At 42.8% G+C, this 26,492-nt stretch overlaps 2 protein-coding genes and 30 non-coding genes across 33 annotated transcripts in view; 1 reads left to right on the top strand and 31 right to left on the bottom strand.

Moving 5' to 3' along the window:
• Window positions 1-76: 76 nt before the first annotated feature.
• On the bottom strand, window positions 77-158 carry trnal-uag (transfer RNA leucine (anticodon UAG)). The gene has a single exon. It is a non-coding gene; the product is annotated as a tRNA-Leu (tRNA).
• A 200-nt stretch (window positions 159-358) lies between these two features.
• On the bottom strand, window positions 359-440 carry trnal-aag (transfer RNA leucine (anticodon AAG)). The gene has a single exon. It is a non-coding gene; the product is annotated as a tRNA-Leu (tRNA).
• Window positions 441-690: 250 nt separating this feature from the next.
• On the bottom strand, window positions 691-772 carry trnal-uag (transfer RNA leucine (anticodon UAG)). The gene has a single exon. It is a non-coding gene; the product is annotated as a tRNA-Leu (tRNA).
• Window positions 773-972: 200 nt separating this feature from the next.
• trnal-aag (transfer RNA leucine (anticodon AAG)) lies at window positions 973-1,054 on the bottom strand. Its single transcript has one exon. It is a non-coding gene; the product is annotated as a tRNA-Leu (tRNA).
• A 247-nt stretch (window positions 1,055-1,301) lies between these two features.
• Window positions 1,302-1,383, bottom strand: trnal-uag (transfer RNA leucine (anticodon UAG)). Its single transcript has one exon. It is a non-coding gene; the product is annotated as a tRNA-Leu (tRNA).
• Window positions 1,384-1,583: 200 nt separating this feature from the next.
• On the bottom strand, window positions 1,584-1,665 carry trnal-aag (transfer RNA leucine (anticodon AAG)). Its single transcript has one exon. It is a non-coding gene; the product is annotated as a tRNA-Leu (tRNA).
• Window positions 1,666-1,912: 247 nt separating this feature from the next.
• Window positions 1,913-1,994, bottom strand: trnal-uag (transfer RNA leucine (anticodon UAG)). Its single transcript has one exon. It is a non-coding gene; the product is annotated as a tRNA-Leu (tRNA).
• A 200-nt stretch (window positions 1,995-2,194) lies between these two features.
• trnal-aag (transfer RNA leucine (anticodon AAG)) lies at window positions 2,195-2,276 on the bottom strand. Its single transcript has one exon. It is a non-coding gene; the product is annotated as a tRNA-Leu (tRNA).
• A 247-nt stretch (window positions 2,277-2,523) lies between these two features.
• Window positions 2,524-2,605, bottom strand: trnal-aag (transfer RNA leucine (anticodon AAG)). The gene has a single exon. It is a non-coding gene; the product is annotated as a tRNA-Leu (tRNA).
• A 250-nt stretch (window positions 2,606-2,855) lies between these two features.
• Window positions 2,856-2,937, bottom strand: trnal-uag (transfer RNA leucine (anticodon UAG)). Its single transcript has one exon. It is a non-coding gene; the product is annotated as a tRNA-Leu (tRNA).
• A 200-nt stretch (window positions 2,938-3,137) lies between these two features.
• On the bottom strand, window positions 3,138-3,219 carry trnal-aag (transfer RNA leucine (anticodon AAG)). The gene has a single exon. It is a non-coding gene; the product is annotated as a tRNA-Leu (tRNA).
• A 247-nt stretch (window positions 3,220-3,466) lies between these two features.
• trnal-aag (transfer RNA leucine (anticodon AAG)) lies at window positions 3,467-3,548 on the bottom strand. The gene has a single exon. It is a non-coding gene; the product is annotated as a tRNA-Leu (tRNA).
• Window positions 3,549-3,795: 247 nt separating this feature from the next.
• Window positions 3,796-3,877, bottom strand: trnal-uag (transfer RNA leucine (anticodon UAG)). The gene has a single exon. It is a non-coding gene; the product is annotated as a tRNA-Leu (tRNA).
• A 200-nt stretch (window positions 3,878-4,077) lies between these two features.
• trnal-aag (transfer RNA leucine (anticodon AAG)) lies at window positions 4,078-4,159 on the bottom strand. The gene has a single exon. It is a non-coding gene; the product is annotated as a tRNA-Leu (tRNA).
• A 247-nt stretch (window positions 4,160-4,406) lies between these two features.
• trnal-uag (transfer RNA leucine (anticodon UAG)) lies at window positions 4,407-4,488 on the bottom strand. Its single transcript has one exon. It is a non-coding gene; the product is annotated as a tRNA-Leu (tRNA).
• Window positions 4,489-4,688: 200 nt separating this feature from the next.
• trnal-aag (transfer RNA leucine (anticodon AAG)) lies at window positions 4,689-4,770 on the bottom strand. Its single transcript has one exon. It is a non-coding gene; the product is annotated as a tRNA-Leu (tRNA).
• Window positions 4,771-5,017: 247 nt separating this feature from the next.
• Window positions 5,018-5,099, bottom strand: trnal-aag (transfer RNA leucine (anticodon AAG)). Its single transcript has one exon. It is a non-coding gene; the product is annotated as a tRNA-Leu (tRNA).
• A 250-nt stretch (window positions 5,100-5,349) lies between these two features.
• On the bottom strand, window positions 5,350-5,431 carry trnal-uag (transfer RNA leucine (anticodon UAG)). The gene has a single exon. It is a non-coding gene; the product is annotated as a tRNA-Leu (tRNA).
• Window positions 5,432-5,631: 200 nt separating this feature from the next.
• Window positions 5,632-5,713, bottom strand: trnal-aag (transfer RNA leucine (anticodon AAG)). The gene has a single exon. It is a non-coding gene; the product is annotated as a tRNA-Leu (tRNA).
• Window positions 5,714-5,960: 247 nt separating this feature from the next.
• trnal-aag (transfer RNA leucine (anticodon AAG)) lies at window positions 5,961-6,042 on the bottom strand. Its single transcript has one exon. It is a non-coding gene; the product is annotated as a tRNA-Leu (tRNA).
• Window positions 6,043-6,289: 247 nt separating this feature from the next.
• On the bottom strand, window positions 6,290-6,371 carry trnal-uag (transfer RNA leucine (anticodon UAG)). The gene has a single exon. It is a non-coding gene; the product is annotated as a tRNA-Leu (tRNA).
• Window positions 6,372-6,571: 200 nt separating this feature from the next.
• On the bottom strand, window positions 6,572-6,653 carry trnal-aag (transfer RNA leucine (anticodon AAG)). Its single transcript has one exon. It is a non-coding gene; the product is annotated as a tRNA-Leu (tRNA).
• A 247-nt stretch (window positions 6,654-6,900) lies between these two features.
• trnal-uag (transfer RNA leucine (anticodon UAG)) lies at window positions 6,901-6,982 on the bottom strand. The gene has a single exon. It is a non-coding gene; the product is annotated as a tRNA-Leu (tRNA).
• Window positions 6,983-7,229: 247 nt separating this feature from the next.
• On the bottom strand, window positions 7,230-7,311 carry trnal-uaa (transfer RNA leucine (anticodon UAA)). Its single transcript has one exon. It is a non-coding gene; the product is annotated as a tRNA-Leu (tRNA).
• A 213-nt stretch (window positions 7,312-7,524) lies between these two features.
• trnal-aag (transfer RNA leucine (anticodon AAG)) lies at window positions 7,525-7,606 on the bottom strand. The gene has a single exon. It is a non-coding gene; the product is annotated as a tRNA-Leu (tRNA).
• A 637-nt stretch (window positions 7,607-8,243) lies between these two features.
• trnal-aag (transfer RNA leucine (anticodon AAG)) lies at window positions 8,244-8,325 on the bottom strand. Its single transcript has one exon. It is a non-coding gene; the product is annotated as a tRNA-Leu (tRNA).
• A 200-nt stretch (window positions 8,326-8,525) lies between these two features.
• On the bottom strand, window positions 8,526-8,607 carry trnal-uag (transfer RNA leucine (anticodon UAG)). The gene has a single exon. It is a non-coding gene; the product is annotated as a tRNA-Leu (tRNA).
• A 247-nt stretch (window positions 8,608-8,854) lies between these two features.
• On the bottom strand, window positions 8,855-8,936 carry trnal-uag (transfer RNA leucine (anticodon UAG)). Its single transcript has one exon. It is a non-coding gene; the product is annotated as a tRNA-Leu (tRNA).
• Window positions 8,937-9,136: 200 nt separating this feature from the next.
• Window positions 9,137-9,218, bottom strand: trnal-aag (transfer RNA leucine (anticodon AAG)). The gene has a single exon. It is a non-coding gene; the product is annotated as a tRNA-Leu (tRNA).
• A 102-nt stretch (window positions 9,219-9,320) lies between these two features.
• Window positions 9,321-9,402, bottom strand: trnal-uag (transfer RNA leucine (anticodon UAG)). The gene has a single exon. It is a non-coding gene; the product is annotated as a tRNA-Leu (tRNA).
• Window positions 9,403-14,838: 5,436 nt separating this feature from the next.
• prdm9 (PR domain containing 9) lies at window positions 14,839-22,883 on the top strand. Its single transcript, XM_039685414.2, has 6 exons — window positions 14,839-15,012; window positions 15,476-15,589; window positions 15,712-15,983; window positions 16,082-16,149; window positions 16,234-16,424; window positions 19,929-22,883. The coding sequence occupies exons 1-6, from the start codon at window positions 14,997-14,999 to the stop codon at window positions 21,851-21,853; spliced, it is 2,586 nt and encodes an 861-aa protein (XP_039541348.2). The 5' UTR covers window positions 14,839-14,996; the 3' UTR covers window positions 21,854-22,883.
• Window positions 22,884-23,810: 927 nt separating this feature from the next.
• Window positions 23,811-26,492, bottom strand: part of ppp1r9bb (protein phosphatase 1, regulatory subunit 9Bb) — a 34,339-nt gene continuing 31,657 nt past the window's right edge. For both annotated transcript variants that reach the window (XM_039685460.2, XM_039685461.2), the window contains exons 9-10: window positions 25,796-25,892; window positions 23,811-25,681 (exon numbers count right to left, since the gene is read on the bottom strand). In XM_039685460.2, the coding sequence (XP_039541394.2) occupies window positions 25,628-25,681; window positions 25,796-25,892 (151 nt within the window). In that variant the 3' untranslated portion in view covers window positions 23,811-25,627. The remainder of the gene's footprint in view (window positions 25,682-25,795; window positions 25,893-26,492) is intronic.

The following is a 26,492-nucleotide window of genomic DNA, read 5'->3' as shown; positions in this document are numbered from 1 at the left end:
TGTGAGCAAGCAGTGTCACTTCTCCAGCCTTTTTGCTTTGGCATAGCAGCCACAAGTGCCTTCTTAAATGCTGTCTTGGCAGCGGTGGGATTCGAACCCACGCCTCCGAAGAGACTGGAGCCTAAATCCAGCGCCTTAGACCCCTCGGCCACGCTACCCTTTCGTGAGCTGTCTCTTGCCCATATTTTTATTCATAAATAATGAAAACTTTGGGTGGAGAGCTTCATCGTCAGGCTCTGAAGCCCATCGAGTTCGGCCAAGGAAAGCAAAAGCGGCAGGGTTTGGAAGAGACCGGTTTCACTTCTCAAGTCTTTTCGCTTTGGCATAGCAGCCACAAGTGCCTTCTAAAATGCTGTCTTGGCAGCGGTGGGATTCGAACCCACGCCTCCGAAGAGACTGGAGCCTTAATCCAGCGCCTTAGACCGCTCGGCCACGCTACCTTATGAGAAAGCATTCCGTGGGCCATTTTCGGCAACTTTTTCTTTAAACGTCTCTTTTTTCAAAGAACACTTAAGGTGTCTGGCCCTCTTTAAAAATCGCTGCTCATAATCAGGCCATAATCAGGCCTGCGAGTTTGGTCAAGGAAAGCAAAAGCGGCAGGGTTTGGAAGAGACTGTGAGCAAGCAGTGTCACTTCTCCAGCCTTTTTGCTTTGGCATAGCAGCCACAAGTGCCTTCTAAAATGCTGTCTTGGCAGCGGTGGGATTCGAACCCACGCCTCCGAAGAGACTGGAGCCTAAATCCAGCGCCTTAGACCCCTCGGCCACGCTACCCTTTCGTGAGCTGTCTCTTGCCCATATTTTTATTCATAAATAATGAAAACTTTGGGTGGAGAGCTTCATCGTCAGGCTCTGAAGCCCATCGAGTTCGGCCAAGGAAAGCAAAAGCGGCAGGGTTTGGAAGAGACCGGTGTCACTTCTCCAGTCTTTTCGCTTTGGCATAGCAGCCACAAGTGCCTTCTAAAATGCTGTTTTGGCAGCGGTGGGATTCGAACCCACGCCTCCGAAGAGACTGGAGCCTTAATCCAGCGCCTTAGACCGCTCGGCCACGCTACCTTATGAGAAAGCATTCCGTGGGCCATTTTCGGCAACTTTTTCTTTAAACGTCTCTTTTTTCAAAGAACACTTAAGGTGTCTGGCCCTCTTTAAAAATCGCTGCTCATAATCAGGCTCTGAAGCCTGCGAGTTTGGTCAAGGAAAGCAAAAGCGGCAGGGTTTGGAAGAGACTGTGAGCAAGCAGTGTCACTTCTCCAGCCTTTTTGCTTTGGCATAGCAGCCACAAGTGCCTTCTAAAATGCTGTCTTGGCAGCGGTGGGATTCGAACCCACGCCTCCGAAGAGACTGGAGCCTAAATCCAGCGCCTTAGACCCCTCGGCCACGCTACCCTTTCGTGAGCTGTCTCTTGCCCATATTTTTATTCATAAATAATGAAAACTTTGGGTGGAGAGCTTCATCGTCAGGCTCTGAAGCCCATCGAGTTCGGCCAAGGAAAGCAAAAGCGGCAGGGTTTGGAAGAGACCGGTGTCACTTCTCCAGTCTTTTCGCTTTGGCATAGCAGCCACAAGTGCCTTCTAAAATGCTGTTTTGGCAGCGGTGGGATTCTAACCCACGCCTCCGAAGAGACTGGAGCCTTAATCCAGCGCCTTAGACCGCTCGGCCACGCTACCTTATGAGAACGCATTCCGTGGGCCATTTTCGGCAACTTTTTCTTTAAACGTCTCTTTTTTCAAAGAACACTTAAGGTGTCTGGCCCTCTTTAAAAATCGCTGCTCATAATCAGGCTCTGAAGCCTGCGAGTTTGGTCAAGGAAAGCAAAAGCGGCAGGGTTTGGAAGAGACTGTGAGCAAGCAGTGTCACTTCTCCATCCTTTTTGCTTTGGCATAGCAGCCACAAGTGCCTTCTAAAATGCTGTCTTGGCAGCGGTGGGATTCTAACCCACGCCTCCGAAGAGACTGGAGCCTAAATCCAGCGCCTTAGACCCCTCGGCCACGCTACCCTTTCGTGAGCTGTCTCTTGCCCATATTTTTATTCATAAATAATGAAAACTTTGGGTGGAGAGCTTCATCGTCAGGCTCTGAAGCCCATCGAGTTCGGCCAAGGAAAGCAAAAGCGGCAGGGTTTGGAAGAGACCGGTTTCACTTCTCAAGTCTTTTCGCTTTGGCATAGCAGCCACAAGTGCCTTCTAAAATGCTGTCTTGGCAGCGGTGGGATTCGAACCCACGCCTCCGAAGAGACTGGAGCCTTAATCCAGCGCCTTAGACCGCTCGGCCACGCTACCTTATGAGAAACCATTCCGTGGGCCATTTTCGGCAACTTTTTCTTTAATCGTCTGTTTTTTCAAAGAACACTTAAGGTGTCTGGCCCTCTTTAAAAATCGCTGCTCATAATCAGGCTCTGAAGCCTGCGAGTTTGGTCAAGGAAAGCAAAAGCGGCAGGGTTTGGAAGAGACTGTAAGCAAGCAGTGTCACTTCTCCAGTCTTTTCGCTTTGGCATAGCAGCCACAAGTGCCTTCTAAAATGCTGTCTTGGCAGCGGTGGGATTCGAACCCACGCCTCCGAAGAGACTGGAGCCTTAATCCAGCGCCTTAGACCGCTCGGCCACGCTACCTTATGAGAAAGCATTCCGTGGGCCATTTTCGGCAACTTTTTCTTTAAACGTCTCTTTTTTCAAAGAACACTTAAGGTGTCTGGCCCTCTTTAAAAATCGCTGCTCATAATCAGGCCATAATCAGGCCTGCGAGTTTGGTCAAGGAAAGCAAAAGCGGCAGGGTTTGGAAGAGACTGTGAGCAAGCAGTGTCACTTCTCCAGCCTTTTTGCTTTGGCATAGCAGCCACAAGTGCCTTCTAAAATGCTGTCTTGGCAGCGGTGGGATTCGAACCCACGCCTCCGAAGAGACTGGAGCCTAAATCCAGCGCCTTAGACCCCTCGGCCACGCTACCCTTTCGTGAGCTGTCTCTTGCCCATATTTTTATTCATAAATAATGAAAACTTTGGGTGGAGAGCTTCATCGTCAGGCTCTGAAGCCCATCGAGTTCGGCCAAGGAAAGCAAAAGCGGCAGGGTTTGGAAGAGACCGGTGTCACTTCTCCAGTCTTTTCGCTTTGGCATAGCAGCCACAAGTGCCTTCTAAAATGCTGTTTTGGCAGCGGTGGGATTCGAACCCACGCCTCCGAAGAGACTGGAGCCTTAATCCAGCGCCTTAGACTGCTCGGCCACGCTACCTTATGAGAACGCATTCCGTGGGCCATTTTCGGCAACTTTTTCTTTAAACGTCTCTTTTTTCAAAGAACACTTAAGGTGTCTGGCCCTCTTTAAAAATCGCTGCTCATAATCAGGCTCTGAAGCCTGCGAGTTTGGTCAAGGAAAGCAAAAGCGGCAGGGTTTGGAAGAGACTGTGAGCAAGCAGTGTCACTTCTCCAGTCTTTTCGCTTTGGCATAGCAGCCACAAGTGCCTTCTAAAATGCTGTCTTGGCAGCGGTGGGATTCGAACCCACGTCTCCGAAGAGACTGGAGCCTTAATCCAGCGCCTTAGACCGCTCGGCCACGCTACCTTATGAGAACGCATTCCGTGGGCCATTTTCGGCAACTTTTTCTTTAAACGTCTCTTTTTTCAAAGAACACTTAAGGTGTCTGGCCCTCTTTAAAAATCGCTGCTCATAATCAGGCTCTGAAGCCTGCGAGTTTGGTCAAGGAAAGCAAAAGCGGCAGGGTTTGGAAGAGACTGTGAGCAAGCAGTGTCACTTCTCCAGCCTTTTTGCTTTGGCATAGCAGCCACAAGTGCCTTCTAAAATGCTGTCTTGGCAGCGGTGGGATTCGAACCCACGCCTCCGAAGAGACTGGAGCCTAAATCCAGCGCCTTAGACCCCTCGGCCACGCTACCCTTTCGTGAGCTGTCTCTTGCCCATATTTTTATTCATAAATAATGAAAACTTTGGGTGGAGAGCTTCATCGTCAGGCTCTGAAGCCCATCAAGTTCGGCCAAGGAAAGCAAAAGCGGCAGGGTTTGGAAGAGACCGGTGTCACTTCTCAAGTCTTTTCGCTTTGGCATAGCAGCCACAAGTGCCTTCTAAAATGCTGTCTTGGCAGCGGTGGGATTCGAACCCACGCCTCCGAAGAGACTGGAGCCTTAATCCAGCGCCTTAGACCGCTCGGCCACGCTACCTTATGAGAAAGCATTCCGTGGGCCATTTTCGGCAACTTTTTCTTTAAACGTCTCTTTTTTCAAAGAACACTTAAGGTGTCTGGCCCTCTTTAAAAATCGCTGCTCATAATCAGGCTCTGAAGCCTGCGAGTTTGGTCAAGGAAAGCAAAAGCGGCAGGGTTTGGAAGAGACTGTGAGCAAGCAGTGTCACTTCTCCAGCCTTTTTGCTTTGGCATAGCAGCCACAAGTGCCTTCTAAAATGCTGTCTTGGCAGCGGTGGGATTCGAACCCACGCCTCCGAAGAGACTGGAGCCTAAATCCAGCGCCTTAGACCCCTCGGCCACGCTACCCTTTCGTGAGCTGTCTCTTGCCCATATTTTTATTCATAAATAATGAAAACTTTGGGTGGAGAGCTTCATCGTCAGGCTCTGAAGCCCATCGAGTTCGGCCAAGGAAAGCAAAAGCGGCAGGGTTTGGAAGAGACCGGTTTCACTTCTCAAGTCTTTTCGCTTTGGCATAGCAGCCACAAGTGCCTTCTAAAATGCTGTCTTGGCAGCGGTGGGATTCGAACCCACGCCTCCGAAGAGACTGGAGCCTTAATCCAGCGCCTTAGACCGCTCGGCCACGCTACCTTATGAGAAACCATTCCGTGGGCCATTTTCGGCAACTTTTTCTTTAATCGTCTGTTTTTTCAAAGAACACTTAAGGTGTCTGGCCCTCTTTAAAAATCGCTGCTCATAATCAGGCTCTGAAGCCTGCGAGTTTGGTCAAGGAAAGCAAAAGCGGCAGGGTTTGGAAGAGACTGTAAGCAAGCAGTGTCACTTCTCCAGTCTTTTCGCTTTGGCATAGCAGCCACAAGTGCCTTCTAAAATGCTGTCTTGGCAGCGGTGGGATTCGAACCCACGCCTCCGAAGAGACTGGAGCCTTAATCCAGCGCCTTAGACCGCTCGGCCACGCTACCTTATGAGAAAGCATTCCGTGGGCCATTTTCGGCAACTTTTTCTTTAAACGTCTCTTTTTTCAAAGAACACTTAAGGTGTCTGGCCCTCTTTAAAAATCGCTGCTCATAATCAGGCCATAATCAGGCCTGCGAGTTTGGTCAAGGAAAGCAAAAGCGGCAGGGTTTGGAAGAGACTGTGAGCAAGCAGTGTCACTTCTCCAGCCTTTTTGCTTTGGCATAGCAGCCACAAGTGCCTTCTAAAATGCTGTCTTGGCAGCGGTGGGATTCGAACCCACGCCTCCGAAGAGACTGGAGCCTAAATCCAGCGCCTTAGACCCCTCGGCCACGCTACCCTTTCGTGAGCTGTCTCTTGCCCATATTTTTATTCATAAATAATGAAAACTTTGGGTGGAGAGCTTCATCGTCAGGCTCTGAAGCCCATCGAGTTCGGCCAAGGAAAGCAAAAGCGGCAGGGTTTGGAAGAGACCGGTGTCACTTCTCCAGTCTTTTCGCTTTGGCATAGCAGCCACAAGTGCCTTCTAAAATGCTGTTTTGGCAGCGGTGGGATTCGAACCCACGCCTCCGAAGAGACTGGAGCCTTAATCCAGCGCCTTAGACTGCTCGGCCACGCTACCTTATGAGAACGCATTCCGTGGGCCATTTTCGGCAACTTTTTCTTTAAACGTCTCTTTTTTCAAAGAACACTTAAGGTGTCTGGCCCTCTTTAAAAATCGCTGCTCATAATCAGGCTCTGAAGCCTGCGAGTTTGGTCAAGGAAAGCAAAAGCGGCAGGGTTTGGAAGAGACTGTGAGCAAGCAGTGTCACTTCTCCAGTCTTTTCGCTTTGGCATAGCAGCCACAAGTGCCTTCTAAAATGCTGTCTTGGCAGCGGTGGGATTCGAACCCACGTCTCCGAAGAGACTGGAGCCTTAATCCAGCGCCTTAGACCGCTCGGCCACGCTACCTTATGAGAACGCATTCCGTGGGCCATTTTCGGCAACTTTTTCTTTAAACGTCTCTTTTTTCAAAGAACACTTAAGGTGTCTGGCCCTCTTTAAAAATCGCTGCTCATAATCAGGCTCTGAAGCCTGCGAGTTTGGTCAAGGAAAGCAAAAGCGGCAGGGTTTGGAAGAGACTGTGAGCAAGCAGTGTCACTTCTCCAGCCTTTTTGCTTTGGCATAGCAGCCACAAGTGCCTTCTAAAATGCTGTCTTGGCAGCGGTGGGATTCGAACCCACGCCTCCGAAGAGACTGGAGCCTAAATCCAGCGCCTTAGACCCCTCGGCCACGCTACCCTTTCGTGAGCTGTCTCTTGCCCATATTTTTATTCATAAATAATGAAAACTTTGGGTGGAGAGCTTCATCGTCAGGCTCTGAAGCCCATCAAGTTCGGCCAAGGAAAGCAAAAGCGGCAGGGTTTGGAAGAGACCGGTGTCACTTCTCAAGTCTTTTCGCTTTGGCATAGCAGCCACAAGTGCCTTCTAAAATGCTGTCTTGGCAGCGGTGGGATTCGAACCCACGCCTCCGAAGAGACTGGAGCCTTAATCCAGCGCCTTAGACCGCTCGGCCACGCTACCTTATGAGAAAGCATTCCGTGGGCCATTTTCGGCAACTTTTTCTTTAAACGTCTCTTTTTTCAAAGAACACTTAAGGTGTCTGGCCCTCTTTAAAAATCGCTGCTCATAATCAGGCTCTGAAGCCTGCGAGTTTGGTCAAGGAAAGCAAAAGCGGCAGGGTTTGGAAGAGACTGTGAGCAAGCAGTGTCACTTCTCCAGCCTTTTTGCTTTGGCATAGCAGCCACAAGTGCCTTCTAAAATGCTGTCTTGGCAGCGGTGGGATTCGAACCCACGCCTCCGAAGAGACTGGAGCCTAAATCCAGCGCCTTAGACCGCTCGGCCACGCTACCTTATGAGAAAGCATTCCGTGGGCCATTTTCGGCAACTTTTTCTTTAAACGTCTCTTTTTTCAAAGAACACTTAAGGTGTCTGGCCCTCTTTAAAAATCGCTGCTCATAATCAGGCTCTGAAGCCTGCGAGTTTGGTCAAGGAAAGCAAAAGCGGCAGGGTTTGGAAGAGACTGTGAGCAAGCAGTGTCACTTCTCCAGCCATTTTGCTTTGGCATAGCAGCCACAAGTGCCTTCTAAAATGCTGTCTTGGCAGCGGTGGGATTCGAACCCACGCTTCCGAAGAGACTGGAGCTTAAATCCAGCGCCTTAGACCGCTCGGCCACGCTACCCTTTCGTGAGCTGTCTCTTGCCCATATTTTTATTCATAAATAAAGAAAACTTTGGGTGGAGAGCTTCATCGTCAGGCTCTGAAGCCCATCGAGTTCGGTCAAGGAAAGCAAAAGCGGCAGGGTTTGGAAGAGACCGGAGGCAAGCAGTGTCACTTCTCCCGTCTTTTCGCTTTGGCATAGCAGGCATAACAAGTGCCTTCTAAAATGCTGTCTAGGCAGCGGTGGGATTCGAACCCACGCCTCCGAAGAGACTGGAGCCTTAATCCAGCGCCTTAGACCGCTCGGCCACACTACCTTTTGAGAAAGCATTCCGTGGGCCATTTTCGGCAACTTTTTCTTTTAACGTCTCGCTTCTGCAAAGTTAAATCCGTCAAAATTCTACGTGCCTTGAAGGAGCTCCTCAACAGGTGGAGAGGTCTTGTAAATACAGGGGGGACTCAGTTACACTCCTGGAGGCCCCCCTCCCTGCAAATTGCAATTCTATCTCTAATCAAACACACCTGAATTACCTAATCAAAGCCTTTGGGCCTTTATCCAAAGTGGGAGCCAGCCGTGTCACAGATAAATTCGAAATCATTAGGTAGCTGTCAGTTCACCAAAAACTCTCAATGAGTCAAATTGGCTAACTAGACACCTGTTATTATTATGTTTAAAATCATTTTTGAAGTGACATTATAATAATTGTAAGATATTGCTGTCCCTAATTCAAGAGGTTGCAGATTTTCAGCTGCATTTTGTGCCTTTTCGGAGAACACTTAAGGTGTCTGGCCCTCTTTAAAAATCGCTGCTCATAATCAGGCTCTGAAGCCTGCGAGTTTGGTCAAGGAAAGCAAAAGCGGCAGGGTTTGGAAGAGACTGTGAGCAAGCAGTGTCACTTCTCCAGCCTTTTTGCTTTGGCATAGCCGCCACAAGTGCCTTCTAAAATGCTGTCTTGGCAGCGGTGGGATTCGAACCCACGCCTCCTAAGAGGCTGGAGCCTAAATCCAGCGCCTTAGACCCCTCGGCCACGCTACCCTTTCGTGAGCTGTCTCTTGCCCATATTTTTATTCATAAATAATGAAAACTTTGGGTGGAGAGCTTCATCGTCAGGCTCTGAAGCCCATCGAGTTCGGCCAAGGAAAGCAAAAGCGGCAGGGTTTGGAAGAGACTGGTGTCACTTCTCCAGTTTTTTCGCTTTGGCATAGCAGCCACAAGTGACTTCTAAAATGCTGCCTTGGCAGCGGTGGGATTCGAACCGACGCCTCCGAAGAGACTGGAGCCTTAATCCAGCGCCTTAGACTGCTCGGCCACGCTACCTTAAGAGAAACCATTCCGTGGGCCATTTTCGGCAACTTTTTCTTTAAACGTCTCTTTTTTCAAAGAACACTTAAGGTGTCTGGCCCTCTTTAAAAATCGCTGCTCATAATCAGGCTCTGAAGCCTGTGAGTTTGGTCAAGGAAAACAAAAGCGGCACGGTTTGGAAGAGACTGTGAGCAAGCAGTGTCACTTCTCCAGCCTTTTTGCTTTGGCATAGCAGACACAAGTGCCTTCTAAAATGCTGTCTTGGCAGCGGTGGGATTCGAACCCATGCCTCTGAAGAGACTGGAGCCTAAATCCAGCGCCTTAGACCCCTTGGCTACGCTACCCTTTCGTGAGCTGTCTCTTGCCCATATTTTTATTCATAAATAATGAAAACTTTGGGTGGAGAGCTTCATCGTCAGGCTCTGAAGCCCATCGAGTTCGGCCAAGGAAAGCAAAAGTGGCAGGGTTTGGAAGAGATCGGTGTCACTTCTCCAGTCTTTTCGCTTTGGTATAGCAGCCACAAGTGCCTTCTAAAATGCTGTCTTGACAGCGGTGGGATTCGAACCCACGCCTCCGAAGAGACTGGAGCCTTAATCCAGCGCCTTAGACCGCTCGGCCACGCTACCTTATGAGAAAGCATTCCGTGGGCCATTTTCGGCAACTTTTTCTTTTAACGTCTCTTTTTTCAAAGAACACTTAAGATATCTGGCCTTCTTTAAAAGCTCTGCTGGCAGCGGTGGGATTTGAACCCACGCCTCCGAAGAGACTGGAGCCTAAATCCAGCGCCTTAGACCCCTCGGCCACGCTACCCTTTCGTGGGCCGTCTCTTGCCCTTATTTTTATTCATAAATAGGGAAAACTTTGGATGGGGAGCTTCATCGTCAGGCTCTGAAGCCCATCGAGTTCGGCCAAGGAAAGCAAAAGCGGCAGGGTTTGGAAGAGACCGGAGGCAAGCAGTGTCACTTCTCCAGTCTTTTCGCTTTGGCATAGCAGCCACAAGTGCCTTCTAAAATGCAGTAAGAGTGAGAAGAGTGAGAATCAGAGGAGGCCGAGGGAGAGGACGTGGAGGTGAAGAAGTTGGAGGAAAAGGACGTGGAGGTGAAGAGGTTGGAGGAAGGAGCTAGAAGAGGATAAGGAGGCAGAGGGAGAGGATGTGGAGTTGAAGAGCATACCCGATATGTCATCATATGGGACAATGTTTCCATAGGGCTGCTTTGGTCCGCAACTGGTTTACACACCACACATTCTTCATGGCACTCAACCTCCCTCCATACTCTCCATTCTTACGTAAATCCCATTGAGGAGTTCTGGGAAAGTGTACGACCGTCATCCTCATCAACAGGTAGCCCTTTTACAAGCAATGGAGGAGGCATGTGGAGATATTTACCAGGCATCATGTCAGGCCTGGAAAAGGCATTCAAGGAGATATTTTCCCCGGTGTCTTGGACTGGAGGATATTGCATGCGATGTGGACGGTATTTTGTGGCCGAACCCAGAAAGACGACATGATGTAGGCTGATTGTTTTTTTGTTTTTTTGTTTTTTTGTAAAATTACTATTTTGTGTTCTGACTTTGTCTTGGTTTTTATGAGTGTGAATAAACACCAATACTTGAAGTTTGTATCCTTGTATGTTTACATGACACTATGACAAAAGTATGACCTCAAATTGACATCTGTACACAGAGACAGCAAAAGATGTGTTTTGTATTCATACCATCAGTGTGTAGTTGGCACATTGTGTGCTTAGTAGATGATGGCTTGTGTTTACTGTTTGATACAAAAACACAATTTTTTTACGAAGGTGTGAAGAGTTAATCTAGCTGTGTTTGCTTTTGCAAGAGAACTACAATGTTTTGATAATTGGGTGAAAGGTTTTCTTATTTGTGTGTAGAGTTTTGCAAAACTAGCCAATAATTACAAAAAATGTGCTTAAGCAATCAGAAAAAACTAACTTTAACACTGCTTCAGTGTTCATTTAACACTCAGCTCAGCTCAGAGTTTAATTGGGTGTCTTAAAATGACTTCCATGATGTTGAAGAAGAACAAATTATGTTTGTTTAACGAAACCCAGTTATGTGGAACCGGTGGAACCTGTTTACATAAAAAAAGTTAAGTAAAGCCAACACATCATTTTTTTGAGTGCATTAAGCGCTCTCACTTCCAGGCTTTGATCTGGCGGCAGGCCCACTTGCAGCAGTCAGTTCTGCCACCCTCTGAAACCATGGGATGGAAGACAGAGGGGAATCCCCTTACTCCTCAGCTCATGTAATGTAAAAAAATGATGTATCTTCACCGTCCTTCGGATGAGACGTTAAACCGAGATCCTGACTCTCTGTGGTCATAAAAAATCCCAGGATGTCTTTCGAAAGAGTAGGGCTGTAACCCCGGCATCCTGGCCAAATTTGCCCAGTGGCCTCTGTCCATCATGGCCTCCTATCATCCCCATATACACCAATTGGCTTCATCACTATCTCCTCTCCACCAGTAAGCTGGTGTGTGGTGAGCGTTCTGGCGCAATATGGCTGCCGTCGCATCATCCAGGTGGATGCTGCACATTGAAGCGCTTTGAGTGTCCAGAAAAGCGCTATATAAATGTAACAAATTATTATTTATTAGTGGTGCTTGCTGAAAGCAAGGCAACACTATTACTATTGTGTTTTTTGAGTCGGCCCAAAAGTTTGGCACGCTACTCCTCCCGCAGTTTTTGTCACACACCCATGAATGAGGTCTCAAAACGTGCGGAATATTCGGGAATGGTGTGCTATGACTTTTCTAAGCGATCGGGGGTACGATGTTCGCCCGAAGGGCGAACAAATTTCCCAAAAATCCCATAGACTTAACATTGCGACAAACTTTGACGACTCATAGCTCCGAGCGAGGATTTCACAGAAGCCTGCGATTTACCACATTTGAAGAGGCTGACAGGCTCTGTAAGAACATACCTCACAATGGGGTAAAAGTTGCACCCCTGGGGGGCAGGAGCTGCCCAAATTTTCCCCATAGACCCCAATGTTATTTATTATTAGTGGTGCTTGCTGAAAGCAAGGCAACACTATTACTATTGTGTTTTTTGAGTCGGCCAAAAAGTTTGGCGCGCTACTCCTCCCGCAGTTTTTGTCACACACCCATGAATGAGGTCTCAAATCGTGCGGAATATTCGGGAATGGTGTGCTATGACTTTTCTAAGCGATCGGGGGTACGATGTTCGCCCGAAGGGCGAACAAATTTCCCAAAAATCCCATAGACTTAACATTGCGACAAACTTTGACGACTCATAGCTCCGAGCGAGGATTTCACAGAAGCCTGTGATTTACCACATTTGAAGAGGCTGACAGGCTCTGTAAGAACATACCTCACAATGGGGTAAAAGTTGCACCCCTGGGGGGCAGGAGCTGCCCAAATTTTCCCCCATTGACCCCCATGTTATTTAAAATTTCTAGTATAGCATTATACTATTCCAGGAAAAAGTTTGGCGCACTCCTACGTCCACAGTTTTTGTCACAGACCCATGAATGAGGCATCAAATCGTGCGGCCTATTGAGGAGAAGTGTCAAATGAATTTTATAAGAGATCAGGGGTACGGTGCTCGCCCCAGGGGCGAACAAATTTCCAAAAAATCCCATAGACTTAACATTGAGACAAATTTTGACGACTCATAGCTCCGAACATTGATTTGGGAAAAATGTGTGATTTTCCACATTTGAAGAGGCTTGCAGGCTCTGTAAGAATATACCTCACAATGGGGTAAAAGTTGCACCCCTGGGGGGCAGGAGCTGCCCAAAGTTTTCCCCATTGACTTACTATGGTGAAGGACGTCCCATCAAATGCATGTGTTTTTCCTACTATGGTAAATTGCATAGGGATTTTGTATTAAACATAGCTCTGGATCACAGTGTCATAGAGACAAGGGGGCGGGCTCATTTTACTCAGACGACCAATCAGTCTCTCAGCATCATTGTGAAGCTATTAAGCCACGCCCTAGCAACCATTTAGAGCACCTTAGCAACAACTCCCATAGACTTCCATTAAAAGAGATCAAAGGGATATCTCAGGATATAAGTGTCATAGAAACATGAGGGTGGGCTCGTTTGACTAGAAAACAGCCAATCATGAATCACCTCAACAATTTCTGGCCATGCCCTAGCAACCATTGTAGAGCACCTTAGCAACCAAAATCCAAAGAGGGATATCTTCCATTCTGAATGTCATAGAGGCATGGGAGTTGGTTTATATCATTCATACTGACAAGCAGCCTTTGGAGTTTCATGATTGGCAGCTACCAAGCCACTCCCTAGCAACCAAACAGAGTACCCTAGCAACCATTTTGCAAGACTTTATCTCTGCATCAAAACATCGTATAGAGATGGGGGTTGGTTCATACATTCACATTGACTTTGGAGCTTCATGATTGGCAGCTGCCAAGCCACTCCCTAGCAACCAAACAGAGTACCCTAGCAACCATTTTGTAAGACCTACATCTCTGCATCAAAACATCGTATAGAGATGGGGGTTGGCTCTTTTTACTCATGCTAGCAAACATGACTTGCTACATGCTACACATGCTAGCAGAGAATAGCTACATGCTAATATTGATTAGCTAAGTGCTAAATCATGCCAAGAAAATGCTACAAACTTCATAGTAACCATCTGTGACAACTACCAACCTCCTAGCAACAACCTAGCAACCACCCAGAACATGCTAGCAACACCCTAGCAACCACCCAGAATACCCTAGCAACCGCCTAACAACACCATAGCAACCACCCAGAACACCCTAGCAACCACCAAGAACACCCTAGCAACCACCAAGAATACCCTAGCAACCGCCCATCAACACCATAGCAACCACCCATAACACCCTAGCAACCACCCAGAACACCCTAGCAACCACCTAGCAACACCATAGCAACCACTCAGAACACCCTAGCAACTGCCTAGCAACACCCTAGCAACCACCCAGAACACACTAGCAACCGCCTAGCAACACCCTAGCAACCACCCAAAACACCCTAGCAACCACCTAGCAACACCCTAGCAACCACCCAGAACACCCTAGCAATCACCTAGCAACACCCTAGCAACCACCCAGAATACCCTAGCAACCACATAGCAACCACCTAGCAACACCCAGAACAACTTAGCAACCAACAATAATACCCTAGCAACCGCCTAGCAACCACCCAGAACACCATAGCAACCAGCCATAACACCCTAGCAACCGGGTGGTGAGTTTTGCCACTGCAAGCACCACTTCACATTTTCCTCTGGAAATGTACATTCTAGTTATTATTATTATTATGTGACTACCCCCAGTTCCAGATGCCTGTGAGTGAGGAGTTAATCACCTGTGCCTGCACCACTGGGTGCAGGACAGCCCGATGCGGCTGCAAGCCTAATCCATGCACTGCATCCTGCAAATTTGCAGAAAGTCCAATGATACTTGTATGAACGAATAACTTTTGGAATAATTGTTGCTTGATTTTGTTGAAATTTCAGAGTTCCAGCAGCCATTTAAACATTAAAAACCGTCCCTTTCATGCTAATGTTGTTTTTTCATTGTTTACATGTTTAAATTTAGTTCTAAAGTTTAAGGTTTAAACTACAATAAATGCATTAAAACATAATAAATGCTTTAAAAATGTTTAAACGGCAATAAATACATGTTTTTGGCAGCCATTTTGTTTTTATTGTTTATGCCAAAACAGTGATGTTTACAACTTGTTATACGGCAGAAATGGATTCAGCACCTAAAAATCATAGAGAAACAACGGTACTTTTCCTCAAAAATGCCTACTGCATCTTATCCATGGCTATTTATCTATTTTGGGACTCGACTACACTGTTTCACACACTTTCACGTGCTGCTTCCATGAAGCCCCTGAAGTGACCATAGAATACTACTACAACACACATAATCACCTGATAATCACCAGCGAATCAGATCTAGCGTTTGAGCGGCACTGAGCGGAGGTATTTCATTTTTTCATATTGAGAACATTATTATACAAAAAGAAGGAATTAGAGCGCATTTTTTATTGCAAAAACAAAGTACAAATCACATCACAAAAAAACGTAACAAAATATACATTACAATATACAGAAATAAAACATTAAAATAAATACAAAACAGTTTTGCCAGGGGAAGCATAAGGGCCATAGAGCGCATTTCTCGTTGACTGGGTTGCAGTCCACGGTCAACACGCACCACGTACCGCGATGGCGTCACATGAAAAATGCCGACGTATTACAACTTCCTGTTTTGGGAAGCGCTGAGTACGTAGGTCTCTTGTTCGCTAACTAACCAGTTATCTTGAACGGACAACAGGATTGCATAACCTGAATGTCCGAGTGTGCATACGGTGTTGAGGAGTAAAAAGTGCAACTTCCTGCGTTTAGTGAAACAATGTCGGACAGTCCGGGTGGGTGTTGTTGTATACTAAAGTGTAGTTAGCTAACTATACATTTACCATGCTAGCTGTAGACTGCTCGAATCGACATGTAAACATAAATATCTATCTCTCTTTTTAATTTCTCTGAAGAGTTTAGCTTAATCTACATGCCTGGTTCAAACTTATGACTGATTAATGCGTTTTAAGAATGTATGCCATTATTAAACGGCTGTTTAAACAGTTAAAACAAGGTCACTAGATTGTGTCACGACAGCCTTAGAATGCATGTTCAGTTTTGCCATGTCAGTCATTCGTAAGTTATTCTGCTGTTGTTTTTCTTGTTCTTGTTCTTAAGAGATTTATGGTATATATATATATATATATATAAACACCATAACCTTTCTTCAAGGGAGAAGGCGTTTTTGCTCAGCAATGTTACCACTGTAAAATGCATATTATAATAAAATACTTTTTTTCATCTGGTTCCTGACAGATTTGTCACCAATTGATGAGCAGAATTTAGAGACACAAGGCTGTGTTACTAATTATTCTTCTGTTATGATGATGGCGGAACAGGAGGGCAGCATGTTTAACGATCAACATTTCTGTAAGTAAATAAACTACAAACTTAAATTGGCAGATGTTTTTTTCAAAACATAATTGTTTTCCCTTCTCTTTCATGTGTATCTCCAATACCCTCTCCTTCTTGTACTCCTTGGTTTTTGGCAGACTGTGAGATGTGTCATCAGCACTTCATAGACCAATGTGAGGTTCATGGGCCACCATTATTTACATGTGACTCACCTACAGCTATGGGCATTCCTCAGAGAGCTCTGCTAACACTGCCACAAGGCTTGGTTATAGGTCGATCTAGCATCTCTAAAGCAGGACTTGGGGTTTTCAACCAAGGCCAGACTGTGCCATTGGGGATGCTTTTTGGACCTTTGGATGGAGAAGTGACCTGTGAGGAAAAGGCATTGGATAGTGCCTACTCTTGGGTAGTGAGTGTCAACCTTATTGTTTTGTTAATGGTTAGAGTTACAATTGTAATTTCAACATGTATTGGGCTAAACATATAGTAATGCTTTTTTCTCTCCAGATTTACAGAGGCAACCATCAATATAGTTACATAGATACAGAGAGGGATACTCACTCTAACTGGATGAAGTTAGTACTTCTATGCTCTTTTGTTGTGTATTGTAGTTTATGCATTTATTTTGTAGTTGTCTCAATCTTGTGTCTTCACCTTAGGTTTGTGGTGTGTTCAATGAGTGAGACGGAACAGAATCTTGTTGCATTCCAGCAAAATGGACGTATTCTGTTCCGTTGTTGTCGCCCTATTAGCCCTGGGCAGGAATTTAGAGTTTGGTATGCTGAGGAATATGCTCAAGGACTTGGCACCCTCTGGGATAAGATCTGGAATAAGAAATGCATTTCTCTAGGTAACTACATCTCCTGTGTGTTAACATTGTGCCATGTAATCAACTAGCAGGTTTTTTGGTAACGCTTTAGAATACTGTTCCATCATTAATGAATAACTACACAGGAACAAACGAGTAACGCTCTATTAACATTCTAGTAAGTACTATTAACTAACAAGAAACTCTGATTAACAAATTAGTAAGTAATAGTGCTCATTTGAATTTGGTAGTTCACTATTAGCTAATTAGTAGCTACTATTTTTTTCATACCTCCCAGAGAACTTCTAAGAACTACTATTTACAGGTTCATAATTAAAATGAATAATGCATCATTTATAATATAAGTTATAACAGTAACCTACAGGTTATGACTCAAGTCTGATCATTCTAGTTCTGTCAGGGCCACTATCATCAAATACAATTGACAATTAGCATACAGCTTGACTAACGTGACCTGCCAGAACTGACGCTACGCTTGATGGTAATTACTGAAGTCATTTCATTTATTTTGAGATTTTTGTAAGATTTTGAATGGTAATTCCTTCCGATGGATTTGGTAACACTTTTAGTCATTGCTAATTTGTTCCCATGATATTCACTTTACTGATACTGATCCAAATCATTAGCAGTTTCTTAAGAAGGATGTAGTAACACCCGAGTCATTATTATACAAAGCCTTAGGCTTACAAAAAATCTCAGAAGCTTACAATGACTTCAATCAATATTTAGGTAGTTATCAAGCTTTTCACTTTAGGATACTGATCCAAATTATTAGTAGTTCCTTTAGAAGGATCTGGTAACACTTGAACCATTAGTGGGTTACTGTTATCTTATATTATAAATTATGTATTAATTATGTTAATTATGAACCTGTAAAGTTCTTAGTTCTCAGTGAGGTATAAAAAAATTGTAGGCTAATAGTGAACTACCAAATTCAGCTAAAGCGCTATTACTTACTAGTTTGTTTATCAGAGTGTCTTGTTAGTTCATTGTAGTTACTAAAATGTTAATAGTGCATTACTCATTTGTTTCTGTGTCATTATTCACTAATGACGGTCCGAACAGTATTCTGAAGTGTTAGTTTTTTTTGTTTTTTGTTTTTCTTTATTCTGTAACTGTATTCTGTGGCATGTTCTAAAGAATGTTACATAAATGTGCAGTTAATTTGTGAAATTTCGCAAATGTGAAATTGCTCATATATATTATTTATAAATGAGCTCATTATACAAAGGAAAAAATATGTTAGATTTTGACCAAAAGTTGCTTTACATTTAAAAGAATGCCATGCACAGTAATTTTGATTTGTTGTGACATTTTTAGTAACATAATTAGTTGATGCCACAAATAGTACAGTACAAAAATAGAGAGAGAGAAAATCACTCCTCCTAAAATAAGCTTTCTCTTCCCGACACATGTTTTTTTTTTTTTTTTTTGTTACTAAAGTTAGCTTCAACGGAGCGGTGCCAATCATTCCGTAAACAATATAATAGTCTTTAGATGTAGGGCCGTTTACATTTTTAGAGAGATAGGGCAAGTAGCCTAAAGATAGACTGCAGTTGCATGAATTGTAAATAATTAATTCACGAAATTTACCATATCCTAACTGCGTAATTTAAATAGATGCGCCATTATTAACTTTACTAAAATTCAGAGTTAATCCAGATGATATTCAAGAATTCCTGATTTAATTCACCTTAGAGGGAAGCATGTTTTTGGGACAATCAAGCCGTCTCCATTGACTCCTTGTCATTTCTGACTTATAACAAAAACAAAACAATGTCTAAAGGCTTCTATGTAAAAAGGTGTACAGCAAACAAGAAATACAGAAATACGTTTTTTTTAAAGCTGTCGACCCCCAAAAAACAAGCATTTAAGGATCCTGAGACTCAGTATGCACTAAAAAATACACTACGTGTGTGCAGTAAACATTTTGTCACTGGTAAATCAAATATCCAAATGTCAGTTTTATATATTATATTTCTGTAAGATAAGCTATCCTGTCACTGATTACGTTCCCCTCCAGTGGACGTAGTTCTCAGAAGTAATATGACGTCTTGTGCTCTGTTTCAAAATTTCCTGTATCCACTTTTGTGTCCTTAATACGCTCGTTTTTTGGGGGATCGACAGATTATAAAAATAATTTTTTTTCTTTTTTAGCTTGTTTGCTTTACACTTTGTCACATAGCAGCTTTTAGACATTGTTTTGTTTTTTGTTATAAGTCAGAAATGACAAGGAGGCAGCCTCTCGCAATGCAAAGTCAATTGAGTGCCGAAGTTATGACGTCACTCTGTAGACCAAAACGCGGAAGTGAGTTAGCATTTTAGCACTTCCGGTTCCCTCGCCCTAAAGTCTATGGGGTTTTTTAATAGGTTTTTGCTAAATCGCCTGAAATAAGGTCTGTGGTGAACAAAGACTCTAAATATTTTCACGTTTTGATCTATGACATAAAACACACCAGTTATAACCTGCTTGTGTTTTTTAAACCTTATTTTGTAAGTAAATAACTTGTAAAGATTATCTTGATAGACAAAATGTGTAAGGGTCACAACTCTTTGTTGAACACAGATCTTATTTTTTGGGGAAAATGCATAGCTTTTCGTTCGAGGGAAACCATGCGCCACTAACTTCCGAGTTGTCCTACAAAGTGACGTCATAACTTCGGCACTCTATGGACACCGTTGGATTGCACCCCCCAGTGTGGGCATGGCCTAAATGCACTCTGGTTCTATATATTTCATCATTTCATAGATTCCATGGGAATCCAATCCTTGTCGTTGCTAGGGTCATGCTCTGCTGTTTGAGCTAAACACTGCCTTAGCATATTTGAAGTTAACCTTTGTAATTGTCCCATAAACATTTCAGTTATTTAGCTAATATACAGGGGTTGGACAATGAAACTGAAACACTGGCCAATGTTGGAGGTTTCACATCTATATGCCTGGCGGCCAATCTTCAGAGTGAAGCACGGGTGGATCAGTGATGGTTTGAGCTCCAATATCATGACAATCCTGATTGTATTTGATGGACACGACACTGCCGAGAACTACCAAACCCTTCTGGAGGATCATGAGCACCTGATGCTCAAACCGTGTATCAGCATGATCATGCACCAACACACACAGCAAGACTTGTGACAGAAGGGTTTGATGAAGATGAAAGTGACGTTGAACATCTCCCATGGTCTGACAGTCACCAGATCTGAATATTATTGAGGTGTTTTGGAGGAGCGAGTCCACCAGCATCGTATAGTGACCTGGACACTGTTCTGGAAGTGGAACGGCTCATAATCCCTCTGGTCACTGTGAAGGACTTCTATCTGTCAATTGGTGCTGTATTTGGATGCAAAATGAGGCCCTCACCATTCTAACAAATTATTGTGTTGTAAAACCAGGTATTTCAGTTTCATTGTCCAACCCCCGTACTTTGTAGAAATACAAAGTGACTTAATACACTGACTGTAATGCATTTGCTGTTGATATCTGTCATGGCTTTTGGCTTTCCAGTAATATAATTTATGTTTTCAGGTACAACTGAAGAACAGGCGACTCAGTTCTGTCCATGTCCTCATTGCCAATACTCCTTCCCAACTATTTTTTATCTGCATGTTCACGTGAAGCGCTCGCATCCCGATCAGTATGCGCACTTCATGCAGACAAATCCGCTTGAGTCCGAAGACCACTCAACAGTTATAGACATCGACCAGTGCCTTCTGGCCTCAGATGCAGCTCCTCCGACCCATATGCAGTCAATGACAGAAAGCTGTCAGGGTGAAATTTCAACCCTAAATGGACAACCGATTCACGACTCAGAAAAGTCAGACTGCGCCGATTTGTCCGAAGCCTGCAGTAATGGTTTGAGTGACCAGGCGAATTGTGCTACCGAGATCTCGGATGAAATAAATAAATGTGGTGAGTGTGGCCGGAACTTTTTGAGATCTTGTCATCTGAAGAGACACCAGCGCACGATTCACTCTAAAGAGAAGCCTTATTGCTGCAGCCATTGTAAGAAGTGTTTTAGTCAGGCAACAGGGCTGAAAAGACACCAACAAACCCACCAGGGGGAGGAAACGAAAGAGAAAGATGCTGACAGACCTTCTGGCATATATCCTTGCACCAAGTGCTCCTTTTCATTTGTGGCCAAATTCAACTTAAATCAACATCTTAAACGGCATCACCACGGAGAGTATCTCAGATTAGTTGAGAGTGGCTCACTCACAGCAGGGACTGAGGGTGATGCACAGATGAATTCTGACAAGCATGACCCAACCTATGAACCTCCTACTCGAGTGAAGAGGTCTGCAAAGAGCCTTCTGAGAGGCAGTAGTTGTCCTAAAAAAGCGTCCGTTGGCCGACCACGGGGCCGACCACCCAAAAACAAGCAAGCGGAGGTTGAAGTGCCGAAGAGTTTACCCAACTGCACTGAGTGTGAACAAACGTTCTCTGATTTGGAGACATTGAAAACTCACCAATGTGCTGGACAAGATAACAATGAGATGGGAGAACCACAGGAAGCGCCAGCTTCCCGGCATGTCTGCGGTGAATGCCTGAGAGCTTTCAGCGATTTTGAGATTCTCAAAGCCCACGAGTGCATTCAGCAGGGAGACGGATCTTACAGTTGCTCCCACTGCAACCTTTACTTCAACCGTATGTGTAACCTTCGTCGCCATGAGCGCACAGTCCACTCCAAGGAGAAGCCCTACTGTTGCACGTTGTGCCTCAAGTCCTTCACCCAGTCTTCTGGCTTGAAGCGCCACCAGCAGAGCCATTCACGCCGCAAACCCCACCGCCAGAGCTCGGCCCTGGTGAACGCCACCATCTTTCCCTGCACCTACTGCCCCTTCTCCTTCACTGATGAGCGCTACCTCTTCAAACACATCCGCCGTCACCACCCAGAAATGAGCGTCAAATATCTGAGTTTCCAAGAAGGGGGCGTTTTGTCCGTTGAAAAGCCTCACAGCTGCAGCCAGTGCTGCAAGAGCTTTAGCACAATCAAGGGCTTCAAGAATCACAGCTGTTTCAAGCAGGGGGAGAAGTTGTATCTGTGCACAGATTGCGGAAAGGCCTTCAGCTGGTTTAATAGCCTCAAGCAACACCAGCGCATCCACACAGGAGAAAAACCTTACACGTGTCAGCAGTGCGGAAAGAGTTTTGTCCACTCTGGGCAACTGAATGTGCATCTCCGCACACACACAGGTGAAAAACCTTTCTTGTGTTCACAGTGCGGCGAAAGCTTCAGGCAATCAGGAGATTTGAGGAGGCATGAACGGAAGCATTCAGGCGTTCGGCCGTGCCAGTGCCTCGATTGTGGAAAAAGCTTTAGTAGGCCACAAAGTCTCAAAGCTCACCAACAGCTTCATAATGGCACCAAACTTTTCCCCTGCACACAGTGTGGAAGAAGCTTTACTCGTAGATACCATCTCACCCGGCATCACCAGAAAATGCATTCCTAAATAAAATAGTAACTTTTTTAAGACAACATTATGTTGCCAATGGAAAGAGATTGTTCTTGTAAAAATGTTTAGACAGATCTGAACATGGCATTTTTCAGTATAACATAAGTTAGCACACAATTTCTAGGTGTAGTTGGTCCCCCAGAGTTATTGAATCAGATGTGCAAAAGTCAAAACTATATTTTATTAATGACAAAATGTGTAATTGTTGAACAATGTTCCTATGATCATAGTAAAAAAAATGTTACATTGATGTGTTGCAAGATGTTTTCTTCTTGTCAAGAAACTTGGAAGATATGGGAAAATTAAAATTAAAGATTTTTACATTCTTAAAAATTAGAACCCACAAGAGAAAATTCTGTTAATATTTTGCTTTTAGATTATTTTAGGCGCATGCAGAGTATAATTTATTTCCATATCAAATAAAAACCTTGCATGGATAACAGCATTTCACCATGCTTTACTGTTATTATGATTTTTTTTTAATCATGTCTAGTTAGCCTCTTACATTTTATTTTAGTTTTGCTTTGTTTACAAATGTGTTTTAGCCATACTTTATCCTGTATAAAATGCAATGTGTTTATTGTCTTTAGTAAATTTATTAAAATCAACATTGTCATATGTGTACAAACAAATTAGAGAAGAAAAAAGTTACCTTAACCACACTAAGGAGCTGGTTTATTAGAATGACCATGAAATAATTATGAAATCATTGAAAAAAAAAAAAAAAAAACAGTACAAAATTCCAAAACATGGGTTGACTGATTTCCTGACAAATGCTGCTAAAGATACCATCATAATCATTAGTTTGTTTACAGGACTGAGTGTCAAGCTTTATACATACCATCTGTGTCATTGCTACAAAATCTCTCTCTCAAAAAAACCCAACTTATTTTAGGGGTTAGAAAATATTTCAGATAGCTTGAAGATGTGTGTGAGTTCTTGACATGCACATTGTTGCTATGCAAATGTCATGCCTTCTTGGAAACAATTTAACCCTCAAATGCATTAATAAAATGAAATAATTGAATGACTTTTTTCTTTCCCCATATCCCAATGACCATAATATTTTAGAAACAAAAAGCTGTCTAATGCAGAGTATGTTTTAAAAAATATTAAATTAAATGTAAGAACTGTATTTTATGTACCACTGATGCATTCATATCAAACACTATTACATTTATAATGTTAATGTAAGATGTTTGGGTTTAAGAGGAAGAGAAGCCTCTAGTATCAGGCATTTGAGGGCTGAGGTTTTTTTTTAGTTTTTGTTTTTGTGATTAACGATTATACATTAAGAAAATGATCTGACATCTTTGTCAACACACAAAAAAAATACGTTGTGTCAATTTGCTCCCTCTAGAGGTTAGTAATGCACATGGTCACGTTTGAACTGCAAAATAGTCTCATAGTGGTTAAGTACTACATAAACTTGCACTAATAAACATTAAACATCAATATATACCCATAAAATACATACCAACATCAAGTAATTTTATTTTAAAACATAATTTAACTATGGACACAAAACATTTCCCACATCACATGACACATAGTACCCTCTGTTCCGGGTGACGCCATTTTTGCGGAGACGCGACAGTGCGCTATAAATAGCCCACGATACCAACGATCACGTTCAATCTGTCTCTTTCACAACTAACATCAACTCATCCTGAACAGGTAAATCCATTTGAACATATGTATGCGTGGATATGCGATGTGAACTTATTGTAACAGGATGATGAGTACTTTGAGTTTGCATGATCAAATGCTATGTGTCTCGTGTGCACCCGGACAATAGCGATAACAGGAGCGGCAAATTTGAATGTGTGTGTGTATGTGAGAGAGAGCCAGTGCCAAACTGCTGTCAGATTAGGTCTCCTTCTTTACATCCATGCAATTAAGTTATTTTAAGCATATGAAAGAGTATGCAACACTTAAAGAAAACAAAGCAACCTACAAATCCACAGTTGACTTTATTTCATAAAAGCACATTAACAAACCATATGAGTGTTTTTCATACAAGCATTGCACTGAAAAAACAAAAAAAAAGTTGTTTACATGCCTCATCGATTTTATTTAGTCCTGGTGTAAAGACTAATGGTGACACTAAATCTACAATCACAATCATTTATAGTTTGTGGTTCCTTCAAATACTTCACATGATTACGTTAACAAAATGTCTTGCTTCCTATAGAATGTGAAATTCACTGTCGAATCTAGAACATGTTTCTCCAACAGCTAGTCTAGCTGTGCTCTGTATTAGGTTAAATTATATTGAACAATTCATGAGGCAGGTTCACTCCAGGCAGTAGTATGTAGATAGTGTCTTTTTTTTTTTTTTTTTTTTTTTACATATATCCAGATTTCATGAAACTATTGTGACCTCTACAGGTCAATCTCTTTTAACAGTGTTTAAAATCACATTCATAAAAAAAAAAGAAAGAAAAAAACTATACACATGTGGAGGCCAGTCCCATAATCATACATGTGTCTGGTATTGACCATTTCACAAGACGTAAACAACACTGGTCCAGAAGCACTTCCTGTTTCAGTTTGTAACTGTTGTAAAGAAAAAAATGTAAAAAAAAAAAAAAAACATCTTAAAGATGTTCGTTTAACTTTTTGATTCCGTTTTAAATGTTCTGTTGGTTGTATTTTATCCCAGCTTTTATGTAGTGTTAAAAAACTGAAACAGGAAGTGCTTCTGGACCAGTATTGTTTACATCACTGTGAATCAAAATGATACAAAGTAAGTAGCGAAACATCTTTTTTTCTGTTTCTGCCTCTGTAAAGAAGGTTTAAGGGGAGGTCAAAATGAACACTGGAGAGTGACAACACTGGAGTAATACTGAGGAAAAAGGCAGCAGTTGGTTTTTAAGGTTCAAGTCACCAAAACCTTGCACAAGAGGTATAGTGTGAACTGATATAGGTAGAATAGAGGCAATTGGAGTGAGAGAAATCCCTTTAAATCTGGATATATATATATAATAAGGCTAATCTAAGTATATTGTTTTTAATGACCACAAAATATTAGCTGAAATACATCCTTGACTGGTTCTTTAAGAGACCATTTATCATTTTGAGTCTTTCCTATGTTCCTCAGGTTCCGTCCATTCATGAATGATGTGCTTCCCATTTTCTACTAATATATACTTTTTATCCCATGTAACAGTGCCTCATAAGGACAGTCCTAAGAAAGACTTCAGGATAAAAGGAAAAAAAAGAGTAATGAGACTTTTAAGGTACAGCAGCAAGTGGCAGGTCATTACTGGAGTTTCAGAAACAGATGTCTTCAAACACGAGACGTTGTTTTCACCGCTTTTGGTCCAATCAGTGCCTCTGTTTCATTAGTTTCAGGACTGAAACTGGAAAAATATTCCACTGTAGTGTTTTGTTAATGAAAGTTCAGTCTTCTGTTCTGCCACATTTATGTTGTTGACATAACTTAAAAAAGACAACAGAGTTTATTGTGTACGTGAGATCATTACAGGAACAACTTTGGCAAAACTATCGATGACGGCCGAATCATTATCTAGAGAGTTAAATATAAGGAAAATACAAAGGGTTTTAAAGAGCAAACACTGCAGGGTAAAACGTTTATTCACAATACTAAGAATGAATAAAGAAAAATCTCTAAAAGCATAAAACGCCTGAAATAAAGGTATGAAGGAATGAAACTTACAATAATTAAATGGGCAAAAGTACAGATTCTCTATTTCCCCAGTTCCGGTACATTTACACTGAAGTAGTTATTTAAACAATTAATAACTTTTACGATGGATCCAGTGACTTCAACTCCTCGACCTGTGACCCAAGATCTGTTACCTGTATAAAGATATATTTCTTATGACTGCTTCATTTGAATTGTCTAAATAGCCATATTTGTGAACTGTATCATTGATGTATTAGTAAGCAAAAGGATTTTTGTGATCGCTCTACCTTGTCTTGGAGTTGATCTGTTTCCTCCTTATGTGAAGCTTCAGTCTCCTCTAGAGTTTTCTGCTGAGCTGTTTTCTTCTTCAGTAACTCAATCTCCCTGTATAAAACAATAGAAGGAAAAAGACACTGATTAGATTCCTGAAGTTTAATTAAAAAAAAGGAAAAAGATCATTAATCTATAATTATCTTGGGCTGATTACTAAGCGAAAAATCTCATTTAAAACACATTTGCACAGTTCAGTTTTATTCAGTTCATAGCATTTTATTGCATATAGTTTATAGTAAGGTTGTAAATTTTCATTTAATAATGAAATGTCCTTGTATCTCTGATGCATGTGATGTGAACATTTTTGGTAAAAGTTTTTTTTTTCTTTAACAAATAGGATTTTTTTTTATTTATTTTTTTAAATAGATTATAACAATCTTTTGATTAAACTTTTGCTTCCATTCGTTCAGTTTTTGTTACCGTAGTAGACGTGTAACTAACTCATTTCATTTTGAATAAATTAATTAATCCAAATAAAAATGAGTTTCACATCATGGACCTTCTTACTGTTTATACAAATAGTTTTTAGTGTGTTTAGTACATGTCTTCTAGAATGCTGCTTTATAATGTTTACTGAATGTACAGTATATTTAAATGTATTTATTGTACATAAAATGAACATTACATTACAATTAATAACAAATAGCAGGT

Source organism: Pimephales promelas, chromosome 17 (assembly GCF_988280905.1).
Source record: "Pimephales promelas chromosome 17, fPimPro1.hap1.1, whole genome shotgun sequence".
Lineage (NCBI taxonomy): Eukaryota > Metazoa > Chordata > Actinopteri > Cypriniformes > Leuciscidae > Pimephales > Pimephales promelas.
This window is presented reverse-complemented; position numbering and strand designations above follow the sequence as displayed.